Source organism: Chrysoperla carnea, chromosome 5, assembly GCF_905475395.1.
Source record: "Chrysoperla carnea chromosome 5, inChrCarn1.1, whole genome shotgun sequence".
In the NCBI taxonomy this organism is placed as follows: Eukaryota; Metazoa; Arthropoda; class Insecta; order Neuroptera; family Chrysopidae; genus Chrysoperla; species Chrysoperla carnea.
The window spans coordinates 42,118,598-42,140,091 of NC_058341.1; the positions used below are offsets into that span (position 1 = coordinate 42,118,598).

The 21,494-nt window shown below is 29.0% G+C and overlaps 1 protein-coding gene across 1 annotated transcript in view; it reads right to left on the reverse strand.

Moving 5' to 3' along the window:
- LOC123301181 (monocarboxylate transporter 10-like) overlaps positions 1-17,908 on the reverse strand; it is a 40,719-nt gene extending 22,811 nt beyond the window's left edge. The window contains exons 1-2 of the mRNA XM_044883915.1: positions 17,629-17,908; positions 16,647-16,946 (exon numbers count right to left, since the gene is read on the reverse strand). Of these exons, the coding sequence (XP_044739850.1) occupies positions 16,647-16,946; positions 17,629-17,896 (568 nt within the window). The 5' untranslated portion in view covers positions 17,897-17,908. The remainder of the gene's footprint in view (positions 1-16,646; positions 16,947-17,628) is intronic.
- Between the last annotated feature and the right edge of the window lie 3,586 nt (positions 17,909-21,494).

The following is a 21,494-nucleotide window of genomic DNA, read 5'->3' on the forward strand; positions in this document are numbered from 1 at the left end:
ATCTCTACTTAATTTATCTGAATTGCATTGTTCATAATTTCTACCCAAATCCAGAATATTAAACACAGAATACTGCACAATCACAACTCGAAATATATTACATTTCGAATGCTATTTATTTTATTTTATTTTTTCATTTCAACATTTATTTCATAATGTAAATATAGTTTGAGCCGATTATAACGTACTTATTTCAGAATTTAATCAGGAGAGAATGGATAACATTTTTTAACGGTGTGAACATTACCCATTTGCATGCTCTTACTTTTCAATTTATTTCATGGCCCATTTACATCAAACCTTTTGTATAAACTAAAATAGATTTCTTTTGGCGATTGAACGACAAATTTTTGAGATGTCAGCTGAAATTTTTCAGAGATATCACTATTATAGGATTTAAATTTTAGAAGTTGTTCGTTTAAATGTCAAAGGAATTTGATTTTGGTATTTTAAAATAACTCTAGAAAATGATTTTTATCCAAATCAAATACAAAAGAATGCTTTAGAATTTTTACAATTTTCTTTATGGTAGAAAAAACTGAGAAAATCACAAAAAATTTGAATTTTGGAATTTGATGAAATTTATAACATTGAATTATTTTGAAAAAAGAAAAAAAACAATAATCTATGAATATTTTTTGGCATATTTCCTGCAATGGAAAGCTTTTATTTCAAAACGATCCTTGGGACAAAGCTTTTTTGGATCTTACCTAGTTACAAAACAATGAAAATTTTATATCGAAGTTAATGACGTATGACTGAAGTAATAGTTTGTATTGCTGCCCTTTGTATACGATTTTAGTCAATATACAAACTTCGTCTAAGAAACCAAAATTTTTCAATTTTTTGTTATAAAATTATTCTAGAAAATTCGGAGCGATTCTTGAATAATATCCATAAAATCGTATAATGAGCTGATTATTTATTACCCTTTTTCTGCCTGTAGTTAATTATTAGTGTTATAGAAGAAAATTTCTTGAAAACTTTAAAAATTTAGCCATACTTGTGTTTGTTAGTGAATTTCCAAAGGAAATGGAGGAAAGTAAAAAGTTGTGAATAATTTTTTTAAATAAAATAAACATATTTTTGTATTTTTTGATTTTTTTTCTAGACGCTTAGTTTTCGAAATAAAAATTCTTGAAAAATTTAAAATAAAATATTTGATTTTAAGAAAAATGTGTTATTTTTTCAATCTCTGACAGAATTCGCTTAGTTAACGCAGATTCTGCGATACAAATTTTTATAAGAAATTAATTTTGGAACATTTAAGCTGCAGTCTTGGAATATAAAAACTTCCTTCTTTCAGGGCTTAACAACTTTTTAAATAAACTATTCTGCACTTGACTTACATGCAAAGATATCCATAAGTATTTTTATTTGAAAATTTAAAAACTTTGTAAAGTTACATTATAAGTGATTTTCACTATAAATTTCTATGTAAAAACAAACTTTTATTATACATATATGTGGACAGAAACATACACATGGATCACATACGCACTATATAATACTTTTCACATGGTAAAACGCATTTTATACTTAATGTATATAAACATTTTTATTGCGCGTAAAAAGAAAATATAATACCAAACATAAACAGTGAAAAGAAAGGAAAAACATAGAAGATTGATACTTGTTTTCTTAGGATAAGAAATAAATATACCACACATCTTCGAAAATTGAAAATATCGTTGTTTTATGGGAATTTTCATTTTAGAGAATTATACCTATCTACTATATCTTTGCTCTAATAGTACCAATTATAACTGAATAAATTATTTCAAGTAAAACACAGGTTTTGGAAGTAAAATAATATTTTTGGAAAATAACATTCAAATCACAAAACCTGTAACTTTACTTTTAGAGAAACTAATAAAATATTAAAGAAATATTTTTGGTGGAAGCGCAAGGAAAACTACATATTGTTTAACTTAAGATGAAGATTATAAAGATGTAGAATAACTTTACGTACATGATAGAGAAAGTATTTAGAAATTAGTTAATTATGAACTTACTTATTACACAAAGAGGAGATGTACTATAAGTGGCGTTCTTATAAAACTCCGTTTAGAAAGAAAGAGACGGACAACAATCTTTGAAATCTTATAGTTTCTTCGTTTTTAAATCAATGCTATTTTAATTCTATTATAAGTTAAGTCTTGTTTTACAATTTAAATGAGGCAAATTCGGTAGTAGGCGTCTGTTGTTTATGCAGTTATTCACTGAAAACACGATATGCAAAATTCCAAAGATGGAGGTTTGAAAATGTCGAAACAGTAAATAATCTCGACAAATGGAAATTTTCTTTAGGTATATATTGTGACTCCCTTCTAAAATATACGAAAAAAATGGAAACACATGAAAACCGAAACTTGATTAGACGATACACAAAATTATACGGAATAAAAAAATAAAAATATATATAAATTGCACTGTTTTTGAAGGAAACAATTTTGGGATAAAGTTTCTATGCATGGCTAAATTAACTAATAATTTTATACCATTAAAATTTGGAGGAAGTTTTGTTTTTCATGTGTATTATTATGTACAAATTATCCCTGTATCTTCAATATAATCTTGTTAAGAACGCGTTAACAAAATTTTCGTTGATAATTATTACGCAAATCCAATGTTAGATTTTGCTGTTCTTTAAATACTCTACGTATTATGCAATAAAGATTGCTGTATTTAAAAATCATTCATGGATTTTTAAATTTTTCTAGTGCACGAATTTGATATTATATTTTAAAATCCAGATGTTCTTTCATCTTCCATTTGTAAGAAATGACACGAAGCTGTGTCTTTTGTAGATAAATATAACCAGGGATATGCTGCTGAGCAATATTTAGTAATAGAACATGTTTAGAAATAATGTTATTATGATTGACAAACAATAATTTTGTTTTAAATGAAATAAATTCATTAAATGTTATTGGCAGATTTTCATTAGATTTTAGATTTAAAAAAATATAATATCTAGGGACTGTTCTATACGGACAGCATTGTAATGTTTAATCTTTTTAAAATTATCTATTACGTCCTCTTATTTTTTAGATAAACTAATAAAATTCACTATAGGCTAGGCATCTAAAACCGTATTCAGATAAAGCCACAAAATTGATTCGAATAATTTTGATTTTTATTTAAAATTACATTTTCTTACCTGTTAGTTGATTTGTTATTAAATGTTTTTGTATTGATGGAAATAATATTGCAAATAATTCGACGAAGACATTTATACCACTCAAAAAGACAACTATGTGAACTATTTTAATCTATTATGGCTAATAGCTTGTTTTGAAGTTAACCAATCAAGAATTAACTTTAACAAAAGAGTGTGATGGGTAGTTTGATGGAAGCCAACCAAAGTCTTGGTTTCCAACCAACCTTGGCCCTACCATATAAATTTTTTTCTTCAGAATGGGAACTCTAGTTTTTCATAACAAATTTTTATTCTACGGAAAACAGTACGGTCTTACTGGGGCCAAGAATTAACAATTTAATTTATTAAATCTGCGTCAAAAATTAAAATCAGAATTAAAATGTACCAGAATAAAGTATTAAAGAACCATCTAATATGCCCTTACGTAGAACAATTGTATTTAGCCATAATATATTAAAATGGCTCAGCCCGTAGGTCTAAATAAACGTATCAGGACATACTTGTGTTATTAATCTACTAAATGAGTTTAAATTTAAACTCAAATAATCTGAAATTATACACAAAAAAGAAGAGGATTTGCTCATTGAACTTTTCTTTCTTTTTATTAACATGTTCGTTTATGATAGCCCTAAGAAACAATTATTTAAACATGATAATAATTTTATTTATTTTATGTTCAACATGTCAATAATGTATAAATATATGACATTAAAACACGACATGTTGTCTATTATTTATCAATTAATAAATGTGGTTAGTTCATACGAACCTTGTTCTTTTTATATCCCATTCCATGTACTTTTTACACTCAGTCTAATTAGAAAGTAAAAGGATAGCACTGTATTACAACTAGCTTTTTCTACTTACAGTCAATTCGGTACACCGAGAAAAAAAACGAAATTCTTAGTCTTTGTAAATAGGGAATATATGAAGTAAAAAATTCGATACATTCTCAGAACATTTCTGTAGCTTATGGGTATCATCTTTCAAAAGGAGAGTGAAGGGTTCGTGGTTCGATTTCTGGCAGAATGTGTACTTTTATTATAATTTCCTATTCACCATGATAAAAAGAATGAAATCGATCGATTGATTCTAAAGATAGACAACAAAGAAAATGGTAAGTATCTACCCTTAATAACTCTTGCCCTGATTTGATTGCTGTTTTTAGTGAAAATTCGTCGATTTGGGCATCCATGTGAAAGTTCAAAAATGGTCCCTAGAAAATTTTAGGTTTCATTCTTTCACAACCGGTTTGAAGGTGACAAAAGGTACAATGTCGTCAAAATGAAGCATTTTTTCCCTATCGAAAACGAAATGTTCTATTTAATAATTTTCGATAATTTTTTTAACTGCTAAGTACATTTCTGGGATATTGCACAAATCGGAAATTAGATTTGTCACATTTTTTTTAGTCGGATGTATTGAAAAGTATCTTTATTATACATGTGTATGCAAAAAAAAAAACCTTTAAACAAATATTTTTTTTAGAAAAAATTCTTTGATGAAAGTTTAATGTACTAATAAAAATTTTCTCCTCAATCATATCCCAAATTTAGTGAAAGAAATTGTGATAACATTGTCGATACATAAAAAAAACTGGAGAAAATAAGTGAAAGAAAAACATCAAGATAATGATTACTACTGTTGCGATTGTAACAAAAATAAAATATGTCACGCAGCACCTGCGAAAATTAAGAAAATTTTGTCTTAGGAATATTATCCTTTCTTGTTAAAAAAAAAGAGGATATCAAAGTTTTATTTCTATCGGACAATAATTGTGACCGTTTGAGTACGTGCTTAAATTTTCACGGCTATTTTCAACATCTGCGAGGTAGGATACTCAACGAACATTCGAAGGAATTTTTTTCAAAACCAACAACGCATTTCCCTTGTAGAGGAACTTCGATAAAAAGGAAAAAATCTGAATTAAATGTATCGAAAATCTATTATTATATCGACATATCCAATACATATATAGATATATAAGCCAATAAAATATTTATTTTTCTTTGAATGTAATAAAAATGGTTTAGTTCATTGAATACGTTACTACTGAAAAATTAAGTATATTTGTGTTTTCTTAACGACTTTGTCAAACTTAATAAATAAAAATTGTAACGAGAATATTGATTTGAACTTCTTATTATCGTCCTAATAAACTTTATATTGTGGAAACAAATAAGACTAAAAAACCGTATGCACTCTCCTTGAATTATAATGCAATATATATTTTAATCGGTGGTATTATTTTATTTAGTTCCGTAAAAGTTACACTGAAAGGATACTAAAGTGAGACAGTAAGAAAACAAATTCATTCTAGACTTTGGTTCTGGTAGGACTTGAGTATCTCTGGTGTAAAAAGTCAAAAATTCTCAGATGAATTTTTGCTTGAAATGAGTATTTTTCGGATATTACAAAGCTTATACAAGCCACTTTGGCTAGTAAATCTAAAACAAGAAGATTTGAAATGCGATGATATGGCTTAAGAAACATGTAAGTATGGATAAAAGTAACAGAACAAAATTTTAAAATGAGACCGCAACTCATATTTATGTCTGAACATACACAAATTATGTAGTACAAAACAAGTTTCTTATGGGAGCTTTGAACTTGACTAAAGTAACAAAGATTAAGTACAAAAACGGAAAAATGATATTATCACTCCTCCCCCTACGATAAGTCCATGGAGGGGAAGGGTGGTTAAATGTGTTAAATTAAATTTTTACCTAATATTTTAGATTTTTGGCTTTTTTTGACTCTCAGATTTACAACGTAGAAAACGAATGTCGATCCTTCTTTTCCATCGGCAACTAATAATATCTGGGAAATAGCGTTGTAAATAGAAAAGTATTGCAAGCCGGCTGAGTTTGGCATCGACTGTTGATCTTATATATGACAAATAAAAATAAATGAACTGACCGTCAGCTGCTCAAGTAGCGGTAATTGGGATTGCGGGAGGTTGCGAAAGTGATCCCTCCTTTACGAGGCAGTTGAAGGTTTATTTTTGGCTTAGTATGATGTCAATTTTTTATGAAAATTTCTTTTTTATCAATACCACAACCTTCCAATCCCACATATACCGAAGGTACGTTAGTTGACGCTTGGCTCACTAATTAGTTATTCGAGACCTATTGAAAAATATGGTAATCGTTCGGCGTAGAAACACTACCTAAAAGGCCACACCCCGGACTATAATTACATGTTGACAAGATTTTTTTATATTTAAAAACTTGATTAAAGTAGCAAAATATTTAGTTTTAGTATTTTCGAATGCATTATTATTGAAAAATAATTTATATTTGCGTCTTCTTTACGACTTTCTCAAACTTAAAACTTATAAAAACTGTAAAATTTATTTGGACTTATTATTTTCATAATAAATTTCATTGTGGATACAAAACAAAATATAGATAGTATGCGCTCTTCTTGAATTATAAACTGAAATATCTAATTTAATGGGAGACAATATTTTATATAGTTCAGTAGAATTTATACTTACAAGTAGATAAAGTGAGATACGAAAATGAAAATATATTTTAGTAATACCTTTTTTCCAAGATTCTATTTTACCAGCTGGACACATAGAGACCAGGGTTTGTTTACCGCAATTGTAACAGCTTTTTCCCGGCAGTCTTTTATTTCTATACAAAAGGGGGTAATCGGAAAAAATAGACCCGGAAAAAATAGACCAAAATTTTATAGACCCGGAGTATGGTTGTAATTACAAGTTTGTTGGTTCCTTGCATTCAAAAATGTGACACTATTACAAACTTTTTTTCGGTCTATTCTTTTCTAAATCCAGAAAAGGGTATTAGAAAAACAGAATAATAACGTACGTTAGGTAATATTAAAGTGGACCCTAATTATATGTAAACTGAGTCACTGACTCTCTTTTATCAAATGTATGTCGAAAACATTCTCGGTTAAGGATAATTAGGAAATTCTGTTTTGGAAAAGTTAAAGACTAGAAAAATTAGAACAAAAGAAAATAGTTTTTAGTACAAATTTCATAGAAGATGATGAATCGGAAATTAAATAACGATGTCAAATATGACTTTAATTACATGCTTTTCAATTTTTTCGCATAAATAATGCAGTATCATAAACAATAAAAAAAATTTTTTTTAATAATAATTCTATATACGATTTATTTTTTTGGTGAAAAAAGTTGAACGGTTCCAGTTTGTTAGGAAAACAAGGATACGTTTTAGAAATTGGAAATTGATAGTCCAATACTCACATAAGAAGTGAACAATTATTTCCTTTTCTTCACTCTAGGAAATATAATTTAAAAAAATCACAAAAACAGGTTTTTAATATAGTTGTTGAAAATATACCATTGTATTCATTTATTTACCTTACATGCTTCTTTTGAAGAAACAATTCGATAGCTGTTTAACCTAGTTCTTCGTTGATGTGTAGTATTCACCAAACTATTTCGATATCATAATATATATCTAAGATGTTTGTTGATAAAAAGTTTTCCTCTCAAAAACTATTTCTATCAGTCGAAAAACTGATACAAAAAAGTCATTTTAAAATAATATCCATCTATATATATATATTACTTATGAACAAATATACAAAAAGGAAACATATAAACTAGAAAATAATGTGTAAAAACAAACATATACAAGTTTTTCTAAGTAATGAAGTAAAAATTCTTTCTTTCCGTACTGTTTTATGTGAAATAATAACCTACCACCTTAATGTACCAATTGATAATTGATCGTTTGTAGATGGCATGTAAACACACGAGGGCAACATGGTCGCTAATTAGTTAATTGTCATTATATGAAAAATGGTGCAAAAACAGAGAACTAATCCTGAATTGATAATAAAACAGCGTTTGAAACTGACGCGAATTTATACATACGATCAAAAATGGTTAAAACGATACCGGTTATAACGACGAGGTCCTGGCCGAATCCTTATATAAGCATATATGCACCGTGTCTACTTAAGTTGACCTTATTTTTATAATTAGTTGTACGAAAATAAAAGTTATTCTTTATAAAAATCTATGTTTTCGAAAATATTCCGTTTTGACATCGAATGTACAGGATGACATAAACAAATTGAAAAAGTTCGACGGGAATGTTAATGGTCGTTTTGAAATGTCGACCATTTAGAACTGATAATAAGGAAAATAGTTCCAGAAATCACTTCTAGGATATGTAGGAGTGTATTTAAAGAATTTTGTAAAGAAACAATGACATGTATGGAACGCGAAGGTATATTAGATATGTTGAGGCAAAAACGAACAAGAGATAATTGTTGTTACTTACGTCAACAATAGTAATTGTATTTGTAATGTAATGTATGAATAATATATGTTCTGTATTAATTATTTTGTTATCATTTATTAAATGTGTCAATCAAATTAGAAAATAAACATTTGAAGTATGATGACTGGTTTATAACGATAATAGCGTGCAATTGTTGATTCGCGTTCCATACATGCAATTGTTTTTTTATAAAATTCTTTAAATACACTCCTTCATATCTTGGGTTTCATTTCTTGAACCGTTTCCCTTATAACCTGTTCTAAATGGTCTAAATTTCTAAACGACCATTAATATTCCTGTCGAATATTTTCAATTCGTGGACACCCTGTACATTCGATGTCAAAAGTGAATAGCTGAATGTTAATATTTTCGAAAGCAGAGATTTTTGAAAAGAAAAACTTTTTTCGTGAAGTTTATTAATAAAAAAAGTTTTCCAAAAGTCAACTTAAGTAGACACACTTGAACACTATAATGAATAGGCTATAACGACAAATCGGCTATAGCGACCAACATTCATTGGAATTATAAGCAAATATATCGCCTATAACGATCAACTCAAGTAAAAACCATCGTAAATCAATCAATTTCAAGCCTTATAAACTTTATTTTGAGTTTTATTAACTTTATTTATTTAGGGACAAATTTTCATTGAAGGAGTTAGCCATCAATACACATACTCTAATATAAAAATGAGGGTAAATTTGTTGTCTGTTGACAGATTTGTTTTATTGATAGATATTTGTAGAAGTAGAGCCATTATAAAATATTTTAAAAAGCACTCCACGCTTTTTTACGATAAACTTTTTATCTTAATCACTCTATTTTTTTTTTAACTATTTCAGCTATTTGTATATCGTGTTTTTCAGTTTTTTTATGCTAATTATTTATAAACATTATGGAATTTTTTATCTGCGCTTCCACCATCAAATATTTTTTAGTAAACCGTCAATTCTCGAAGATCCTGATCAGGATTATCTAACAAAATTGTTTAATTTTTGCATTGTCATCGGTCCTTGATTAGTACAATTCAAGCCGACGTTTTGAAGTGATTAAAAAATAACGTTCAAAGATTCCGTTACATAGAGACATACCAAGCGAATTAAAGCGTATTAATAATGGGAAAAATTTTCTTGAAAGAAAAAAAAATTAGTATAAAGTCCAATGATAAAAGATAAAACCATAAAAATTTACTCTGAGTGACTTTTAGTAAAAGAGGTATGTTTCAAAATGAGATTAATGGTACTCATTGGAAGTACCTACTTCTACCTGCAGAACTGAATTACTCTAAAGAGTAAGCATTGCCGACCAGTATTTTATGGATTATTTAATTTTATGATATACCATCATATTATTTATTGTTTATTTTTAATAAAATGTTTTAAATAAAATTTTGTTTTAATTTTTAGTCCAACCTTTCAAGTTTTACACAAGGAACTCAATTAATTCCACTGTACTACAAACGATTACGTTTATAATATACTAGTTTTTTTTCTCGTATATATAAAGTAACCCCACATTTTTCTTGCATTTCTCTTCACCTCTTGGATAATTATTATTATTTTTAACGTCACTAACCTAACGATCAACGCTAATTATTATGCATAAGGTATAATGCAAACTATATACGATAAAAATTAATTATACCCTTTGAATATTACCCATTAGCTATCAGTATAAAAGATATGAAAGCAAGTTAATAATGTTTTAACATTTAAATTACCCTTCTAACAAAATGATGAACGTATTTCAACAAACACAAAGGTATTGTATTATTAAAGTTTGGGAATAAATAATAATAATAATAATAAAGTTTGGAGAAGAAAAAATTTAAAACCAACATATTTCATTATTATGACAGGATCAAACTTTATTTTGCAAGCAGTTTCCAGAGCGACTTAATTTTAAAAGGAAAAGGTAAGAGTCAACTTAAAAGAAGTAGATATTTTTGTATTTTTAGGTCTATCTGACCTATAACTTACAAAAATGTTTTTTTCGAGCAGATACACAATTAGATAATAGAAACCGTTGTGATACCGAAAAATGGTTGGCCCATTCCCGGCCACTACTCCATGAACCATTTGGAGCTGTTTAAGAACAGAAGCAGTACTTTGACGTCGGCGGACTTTAGGTCGGAGAGGTCGTCAAAGATAGGCTGGCTCAAGTAAGTACATCTCCGCAAAGCAAGAGCTGGGCAGTGACAGAGAAGATGAGACATTGTCTTCTTCTCCTCACCACTGTGACAGTAGTCGTGCTACACTGTCAGCATGCCTGCCGCCCAAACAGGGTCCTGTAATAGCCGCAACAACTTTGCTAACAGAGGCTCTTGGAAGGGATATAAGATTTTCGGAACGGCTACGGGTGTACTCATATCTATCTTGTAGTACCACAAGTACGCTCCTCCCTCTATCTACAATTGGCCCTTTTTAACATATTCTCTTTAAGAAGTAGCTTAAAATTCGCGAACGGTACTCCCGGAGGCCTATTGATGCTTGTGTCCGACAGCATTGTGCCATTTCTAGCAAGCTCGCCGGCTTCACAATTTCCTGGAATGTCTCTGTGTTCCGAAACCCATACCAGGCTTACATTCATTTGTTCCGCCAGCTCATTTAAGAACGTAGGGCAGTCCTGTGCTTCCTTTGAATTTATAATCTTGATTTCCAAATATATTTTAAAATAATTCAAAAAGACATTATTAGCTCTGCACTGTAATAACCACCGTTCACATTGACTGTTCGTAGAGAACTCTTCATACAGACTGTTTATAGTGAGCCCTCCATGTCGACTGACTTGTTGTTTTACAGTACCTACCCATAACTATAGTTTAACATATAAGCTGTTTTCATGGAAACCATGTACATTTTTGTTATTCACAAAACCACCTTAGATGCAAGACTTAAAAAATGACCTTTACAGCCACCCACAATACATAACTCATTAAAATAAATTTGACACCAGCATTTCCGATTTTCTTTTGATAAGGTTACAAAGTTGATTTTTACAGACCATTTTGATCCATGAATTACCAACTTAACACGTATTTTATTAATTTATACACGTTATAGCGGTTTTCACAATATTTCACGTTTTATGTTTTAAAATTAGCATTCAAGTATCCAAAAAGTTTGATACATGCTTGTCTCGAAAGTAATAAATATGGAATTAATTTGGATTTTTTCAGGGCCAAATTAAAGGCTTTGAATTTGTATCAAAAATCATAACTTCAAAGGTTAATGATCTGAACACACATATTATTACCCAAGCATTCTACGAAATTAAAAAAAAAAAAAAAATTGTGTAAATATATCAAAACTCTGTACCCGACAATTTACATGAACATTATATAAAGTTTATTTTTTTGTTTCGCCAAAAAAACAAAAATAACGAAAATGTTTTTTATCATCATCAACTACGAATCTTGATAAAAATAGGCGGTAATAAATTTTAAAAGTAAAGTTTATATAATACAAAAAATAAGTCACGGACATGACCTTTGAGGTTTATATCAATAGCTTTCTTATCAAGAAAATATACTACTATCCATGATGTTTTCAAATTTTGAGGTCAAAAACATTCAAATCGTTCACATCTAAGTGAGGCATGGTAAAATTTACATTTTATTGACTTTGTTTATGATAACATATTTCCTTTTTTTAATTATCGATGATATTGACTTTTCTCAGGCATTATTTGGGTTATATATTAATAATTTTAAGTTTTTCATGCTTATACTTTTTAGTTTGTTCTCTCAGATGTAAAACCGTCAAAGCAATCGAAATTATACTAAAAAATGTTTCCTATCCAAATCTGAGACAAAACTTGATTTTTTTGGAATTTTATTTTTCATATTTGATGACTACGTAGGATAAGGTTCACTCAAAGATTTTGAAAAATCGCTTAAAATAGTATAGAAAAATTGTCAAATAAGCATATGACTTGCATGTTTGGATACGTATACCATTTATAATCGAGAGATGTTTTCGATACGTATAACATTTATAATCCAGAGACACGAAAAACAGGTTAATTATGCGATAAGTTTCTGGGGTATGGGAACTGAAAAAATGCCTACGGAGTATTCCTGGTCATATACGATTTTAGTTGATATCTCCGAAAATAAGCGTAAAAAAATCCAATTTTTGCGATTTTTGATCCAAAATGATTCCAAATTTGACCAAAATGAAAAATTAATTTTATCCAAATCGGGGACATAATTTTTTTAAATTTCTTTAAAAGGTACAATCGAGAAACCATAGGTAAAAAAAATTTGTAACTAAAATTGATGAAACTTGGAATAAAAGAGTAGTATTTACCAAACAAAAAAAAACTTGCGTTCATGTAACGATTGAGTCAGTTGTTTTTGAGATATCCTCTAAAATGCTGTGCGAATAGGCAGTATTTCGGAGCAATCCTGGATATATATCCAAAAATAGTAATCTAATCGTCAAAGAAGCTGGATTTTTTTTAGCTCTTTCTTAATTTAAAATATAGAGAAATCACTTAAATTAATAAAATCTACATTCTTCACATTCCATTTTTGATACGAGCTATTCGAGGGGGGGGGGAAGAATCGCTTCTCTTCTCTTTATGTACCCACACATGCATAGGTACACATATATAATGTTATAAAGTTGATATTATTAGCCTCAAAACGGAAAAGATATTAGAAAAGAAACTCATTTCTATTTTCGAAGTAACTAATGACTTTCTCTCACAAATATAAAAATGACTTCCATTTAAAAAAATATATATTATTTGCGTATGGGATAAGAGTAAGACTGGCTACATTTTGTGTATATGAGCAGCGTGCGTCTATATTATTATAACTCGTATGTCATTTAAAACAATTTACATAAATTTTATTTTTCTATATAAACTAAATAAAAAATTTCATCAGATAATTAAAAATGTTATCAAAGTTGTCACATAAAAAAATGATTTAATATAGCATCCTTCTTTGATTATTATTGTTATTACTTTTTTAAACCAACTTCAAATAATGCGGAGGTTCTTAAGTGAATGTTTAAAAAAATACAAATTAAAAAAAATATCTGAATTTTCAATATATTATTAATACTTAAAAAAATTTTTTTTTTCAATTTTGATAAATAATTTAATTTAACAAAATATGAAAATAGATTCTAGAAACTGTAAAGAGAAAATTCATTAAATTATTTATAATTATTTAATTTACTTGGATTAAAACAAGTTTAATTCGATCAATCAATTCGGAAAACATGTTTATATAAAGTACTTATATCTTCTTTAGTCACTATATTAGAATTGTAATTAGTAAAAACAAAAGACTTCTGTCGACTATTAAATAATCACTATCCGTCTTTACTACTACTATGTGAAAAGAGAAAACATTTGATGTTTCGTTACCTTTTTTAAATTAGTTAAATTTTTCTCAAAAAGTAAAATTCAGTGTATTGTTTTAAAATCATTGTAGTCCAAATACAATTGGAATATCTGGTAATTAAATAAATTGTTTTAATGAAGCGATGGACATTATATAAAAAGTTAGGCGGGGAAGCAGGTTATTATACTTTATCGTTTTTTCCAGGATTATATAATTTGTAGAAAAATTAAAGTGCTCATTAATTTGAAATTATCAAGGAATAATTTTACTCTATAGAAGGTATTACCCGGAAAAGTGAAGAGTAAAACAAAGACCAAGAGTCTTATCTTGACCTTAGTACATTAGATTATTGCCAACATATTTGACACACTTTGCTCAACGACAAAGTCAAGACTATACGGCCAAGACTGCTATCGCTTTCAATTTTTAAGATGTCAGTCAACGGCCAACCCGTCGTATTGAAGGTCAGGCAAAACAATATTTCATTTTTTATTCGAATATACTTCCGTTAGAATAGCAAAAATGTATATTTTTCAATTGGAAGGTGGGGTCGCAATCAAAATATTTACGAGTCTTGTGAAAAAGAACGGTTCACTCCTGGAATTTACAGAATTATGTAAGACGCGGACCCTTAGGACATAAAGACAACATATACAGAGTCTCAACGGTGACGTAATCAGTAATTTTATTGGTTTAACCGATTTCATGAATGCGTGTATGATAGATTCTTCAGTAGAAGTATAGTTTTGAGATAATTCAATTTTTAATAAAAACTACATATTAAAAGCATTATATAAGTAAAAATTGAATACAACCAGTATTACTTAAATAACGGGTGTTTCTTTAGAAGTGCCATTAGTGTTTGAATATTATTTTGGTCGAATGCGCGTAGATGTTGGAATCTGGATGTTCAATTTATTACTCGGCGAATATTGTATTCCAGGTGTTCAACCGTCTTTGGCTTATCGGCGGAAACAAGTGACTTTACATGTTTTCAAAGAAAATAAACGAATGCCATTACGTAAACAACAGGTCTATTAAGTAAAATTAATAAAAATTTTTAAATTATTTCCAAGCGTTGCTCTCGCATGAGTCTATTTATTATGCATTGGCAAACAAAACTAAACACAAAGTCTGCTGTCAGTTTTCAAACAAAAATTGCCAGCTCAAATGGTGAATTTCAAAATAAACAGCCTTTATTATACGTATATGGGAAATACATCTCTCAAAGTAATAATTTGAAATCAAATTACAGGATGTTAAATTTTTTTTATAACCATAAAAAATTTATGAATATCTAAATTTAGTTTATTATTATTTTTTCTTTTTAATTTATTATTGATTTAATAAATTATAGGTTTACTTCTTAATTAAGTCAGATGTTTGGTTGGTATAAAGCCTCGTTCATATTACAAAAATTATCATTTGGAAATTAGATTTTCTAAAAACAATTTAATAATTCTATTTAAATATACGCATCTAATTATTGAATGTTATTCGAGTTGTTATTTGTTTTAACTCATATAATTATGTTAATTATTCAAATTAAGTCATTATTTCGCAGATGTGAATTTTAATCAAGGAATTAGTTTACCAGACAGTTATTTAGGCATTGTTATTTATTATAAGAACTTATAGGGTGGCGCCTACGAATTTAAGTGAATTCCTTTTCCAGATTTATTTTTGTAGAGATAGGTAGTCCAGAGCACACATACTGCTGACATAGTATAATGTTAGTCACGGGCTCAGTGGCTGGGCGAGCTAAATGACAATCGACTCGTTTCTCGTTAGACTATTGACAGGGAAGTTGTGGGTTCGAATCCAGGGAGCGGCAGTGTGATCAATTAAAATTATAATTAATGAGGCGATAAATTGGTCACATTGACGTCGCAAAAACGAAGCTGTAAGTAGTCTTTATTGTGGATAGATATCAGAAAAACGGTGGTTAAACCCCATTTTTTAGTTCACGAACAAAGGATATCAACAAAAATTTGCCACTGAACTTGTTTCCGGGGTCTTAATCTGTTATTAGCTTTCCATCTTCCACGCCTCTTCCTCTATTTCAACACATTGATTATTTATTAGATAAATAACCGTGTCTTGAGGTGTGCCAGTTTCAATCCAGAGCCCATTTGATACACAAAGATATTCCCGCGATGAAATAGACCTTCTTGAATATTTTGAGAGAAAATTCCTCTTCTACCGTGGTTTGAACTTTGTGCAAGTGTAAACTGGGTAAGTATCGAGTGAATAGAAAAACTAGCCGTGGATTTGGTCTTACAAGAATTACGTTCAAAATTCACAAGACAAAAAATCACAAAAATCAAGATCCATCTGCATGATTTGACTAAGAACTAGACCAAAATAGAATCTGACAGTCTTTTGAGGTAAATATACATAGTACTTTTGATGAGACAGTGATTAGGATTGGCTGATTGGCTATAATATAAATTTGGATATTCCTATAAATTTGCATTTTATCGACAGGACTAAATGGCTCATAAACTTATTTCAATGTACTTGAATGATTTGAAAAATAAAACTCCTTTAGTTTGGGAGTAATTTAAGGACACTGATGTGTTAACACACATCCATCCATTCATAGCAATGAGTAAAATTGTGTTATTTATTTATTTTATAATCAAAGGACATTAAAAGGTTAAGACTGCTCAAAGCTCATCTTTGAATTTCCGTATAGAAAAAATGACTTTTATATCACGTATAAAGAGATTATGTTCCCTTTTGGAACATTTAATTGTTTACCAATTTATTAAAAATGTAAAAATAAAATAAACTCTTTATCGTCAAAAGTAATGTATTCCAAATATTTTCTCACCTGTATCCACATAACTAGCTTTCGGGAATTTTTTTAACGTTTCAATTAACAAAACACCCCACGCTAAATGTAATCCATGTGTTAAAATTTGCACAATCATTGCCACAAACACAATTATCCAACCCCAACCACCCTCTGGGTAATAATGTTGTCGTATTGTATTCGCTGTACAATGTGCTGCATGTTTAAATGTTAAATTACTACCAACTGTTGTATTACTACCGTGACTTCGATGTCGATGATGCCGGCGATGTCGATGATACTGTTCTTCATTATCGTTGCTATCATGGTAATTTAAACCTAGGCGAAAAAATTTGACAGCAAATTCACTAAAGTTCCAAATTTTGAAATAGTTACATGTTTCAAAAGCACTCTTTAGCATTAAATTTACATTATAGAATTTGATGCAACTTTTTTATTGTAAAGATGCGACCAGGACTATCTGATCGAAGAAATCCTCCGGGTGACTTTTTATTTAGAAATTTCAATTGGCTTGAAATTGTTCTAAATCTTTCGTTTCCTTAAAATGTATCCCAAGATTACTACCAGAACATCATTTTCGTTAGGAGTGACCTGTTAGACCCCAATTTCAAAGCAAATTTAAAAAATAATCATGTTTGGGAATACAACTGGCCTGTAGAACTAACACACTCGATCATCAAGGTAAGCGAGAGATACAGTGAGTTTAATATTTGAGATTTACGTCCTCGGAAATCAGTGAATAATGATTTTGGATCTCAAAGAGGAATATTTTGGACAGTATATTCGTAATAAGTGGGTTTTTTAAGAGTTAAGATTTTGTATAAAGTAAGTTAAAAAGTAAACGATAGAGGTTTTTTTATTCCCCAGATACATTTCTGCAAGAAAAAATAGATAGCTAACTTTCAAATTGTCGGTTCTTGAGTTGAACACAAAAGAGTGCCTTTTGAACCATTATACTCCATAAATTTTGAAACTAAAATGTAAGATTCCGCCAACTAACCATTTTGTGAAACGTGTTGATGCAAACCATCGACATCTTCTTCATCCTCATCTTCAAATTCACCAGGTGGTTCAGTATTAGCTGAATATCGTTGATTATATTCAAGAGATGACGAGGATGATACTGGTCGTGGATCAAATTCGATATCCTCTTCTTCTAGACCACTTGGTAGATCAGCACTTGTTGCCACACCTGAATCGTCTAGTCGAAGTAATAAACTGTCACTATTATGATTTATTCGATGTGATGATTCTTCGGATGTCGACATTTTAAATTTTTAGTTACAAAACTTTCAGTGATATTTCAATTTAATTATTTTTGATTCTGACTATTTGTTAAATTAGGAAATAATTTTAATTTAAAGAATTTATATTTTTAAATAAATTACAGTTTCTACCAATAGGAACTTATTTTTATCCAGACTCTCAGACTTCGCAAATACGCAGAATTTAACAAAAAATTGTGCTATTTATTGTTTTATTCTGCGTTGCCGTATATTGTTTTCGGTGTTGGTGAACAACGTTGAATAGGATCAAACTAATTACCGTTCCCGAACATCACAATCCTTAAGACAAAGGCTTAAGGTTTTTATATGTGAGATCCTATATTTAGCATAAGTTGCAAAGGGAGGAATGATAAATTTGTATATAAATTTAAAAGTATTTTGGCAATTAATCCTTTGATAGTAATATCAAAAAATGTATTGAATGAAAATGAACTTATAGTCCAATGAAATGAAGATTTAAATTACCTTCAAAACGGACGACTGCATTTTTGAATATAAGTTCCTTGGGGCATAAATATAAAGTATACATAGTTAAAAATATTGAATTCTATTAAAGGGGTAGAAAAACAATAAAAACTACCCCCAAAATTACTTTTTTGAAAATTTCTCGAAAACATACGAAGATATAGAAAAACGTTTCCATAAAAATGTAGATATCAAATTTTCTATAAAATTATTTCTGATCATACCTGATGTATTTGCAATAGAAACCGAGATATTTGCAATAAACGAATCTAATTTATAGCTCAGTCGCATAAAATGATTTCCCCCCGGAAAAACTGAAAAAATCCCCCAAAATTGCGTTTCTCAGTTCTACGACAATGAACAATTCGGTGTAAAATTTTCGGTGAAAGATATTTGTTTATTGCAAATATCTCGATTTCTATTGCAAATCCGTTTTGATATCTACATTTTTGATTTAAATTTTGGAAATATTTTCAAAAAAGTGATTTTGAGGGTAGTTTTTTCTACCCTATTAATAGAATTAAATAGTTTTTAACTATGTATAATTTATATTCATCTCCAAATGAACTTATATTCGAAAATGCATGCTTCCGTTTATATAATCTTCATTTTATTGGACTATTATCGGTATATGCGCAATGGCGTAACAAGCACAATAAAGATATTTTACGTTATTAATTAGCGGGTATTTTGAAATTCTTAAGATTTTTTTTATTTTTATAAAATACTATTATTAATATTATATTTTCAAAAAACGTTTGTGTACAAACTACCGCCTTTGTATGCATGCAAGATAATCTCATTAGATGGTTTAATAGACGTATAATAAAGGTTATAGTATTTTAATGACGATCATTTAAAATATTGACTAAAATCAAATTTCAAAACTATTAAAGTGTAGCGAAAACTTTGTAGAGAACATTATATCAATTACTTAATTTTTCTACTTTTCACATATTTTTCCCGTTGTTTCCGCTAAAATCGTATTTAAAAATTTCTTTTATAATAACATATAAGTTCTACCAAGTAAAATATTTGATCAGAGTGTTATGAATTTCTTACATTAAAAACTGAAAATTTCAAACGATAGAAACTGTACTTATAAATGATTAAAATTTTTTTAGATAATCATAATTATAATTATTTGTTAAAAAATAAAATAAGATCGTGAGAATTTTTAATACATTTTAAAGGTAATTAAAGACCCAAAAAAACTAATTAATTTTTTTTTATTCTCTATACTATTTACATTTTGGATAATTAATCACTAAACACACTTGAAAATTCATGATTTTAATTCACTTAATTACCACATTGAATTGAACGAGAAAAAAAAACAATTAATCATATTTTAAACACAAAATAACAAAAAATAAATAAAAAACCAACACTTAATTATTATTCATAAAAGTGGGACGGAATTATATGGGGCTATTTGTTACCCAACAAAAGAACACTCACTCTTGTTAAAAATCACAACAATGGTAACGTTTTCAATGTATTTTGGTTTGTTCGGTATAATTTAAAAGTTTTCTTCGTATGCATGGGTAAAGATGCTTTTGTTGTGATGATTTTAACAACAAAACTAGAATCATAAGACGCATCCATACTGTCTCGTTTGTCCAATATAACACCAAAAACATATACAAACTAAACTAAAGCACAACATCACTATCATATGTGTATATAAACACCAAACGGAACACGATCATAGTGATAATATAATATTTTGTGAGAAGAGACGAACTCGCGACTCTTTTATAACATTTGTGTTTACAAACGTAACCAATCTAAAACTCTATGCTCACTAAATTTGTTACCGCGTGTAAACCTATGTCTGATATAGAAAGAATAACATGCGGATACAAATTCTGTTTTCATTGATGGTACTCCATTTTATATGAAGGTGATAAAGCGTCCCATACACGTTCATCTGATTTTATTTTGTTCAGTTTCCCTTTGAACGAGAATGACAAGCAGTATTCTTCAAGCTCTTCGTACACATTTTTCATTCAGCCTTACATTTAAATCTTATAGTCAATCATAGGCTAGGTTAGGTTAGGTTATATTGGCTGTCCGCGAAGGACTTAGGCCATAAAGATAGATAATTTCATTTATCAGCTCCTCAATTATTTTCTGAGGCTGAGTGCACCTCTTTCCTACATATACCATGGAGTACACTAGCCTATTACAACCATAAATTAAATTAATTTTTGTGACGGCGGGAATCAAGCCCGCTACCCTATGTCTATCCCACCATTTATTTATTTTTTTTTTGCAAAATTCTAACACATATTTGTAATTTACCATGTTATTTTATTTTTTCCAAACCTAAAATTAAACATAACTTGTTTAAGATTGAAATTTTAAAATTCCAGAGCATTTTTCGACACTATTGAATGAAAAAAAGTTTGTAAGTTTGTGTTGCTTTGAATTGTTGCTTTATCCAAAAGTAACAAACAGATAGAGCTTCAAAAATGGAGCATTCTACATCTACAAGAGTATAAGTTTCCTATTATCTAATCTCTAATTTGAAACACGTTGTAAAGGGTTTGTGGGCCACAATATTCGAATCGTTTTAGCAATAGAAAATTCATAATAAAAACTTTTTAATAATAACGATAAGTTTCTACCATAACAAAGGGATATAGAAATCTAGAAAATGGACCATCGAATAATATTTCATCGATCTATTTATATGGAAGATATGGTGTAGCATACAATAATAACTTTTCCTTTATGTGGTTATCAAAAATAAATTTAGACAAAAATTTATTTAACTAATAATAATGAAATGATGTATAAACTGCAACCACGGAGAGAAAGTTTCCTTCGACTTGGTCGGATAAAAACAGGTTGGATTTTAAAAGAACTAGTCATGAAGCTATGGTTTTTGCATTCATTTTCAACAAGTCGATATTTTTGAAGAGAAAACTTCTTTAGTTACGTTGGGCACTTTTTTGTAGGAGAAAATGTCATGGGTTCGCGTCACCGACATGCTGTGCAGGCGCCGACAGGCTTATAGCAGTATATCTATAGTTATACAGCTGACGTATTGTGTAACATTAGTGCTGCGTACATAACAAGTACATTGAAATTTAAGACTGCCATTTTT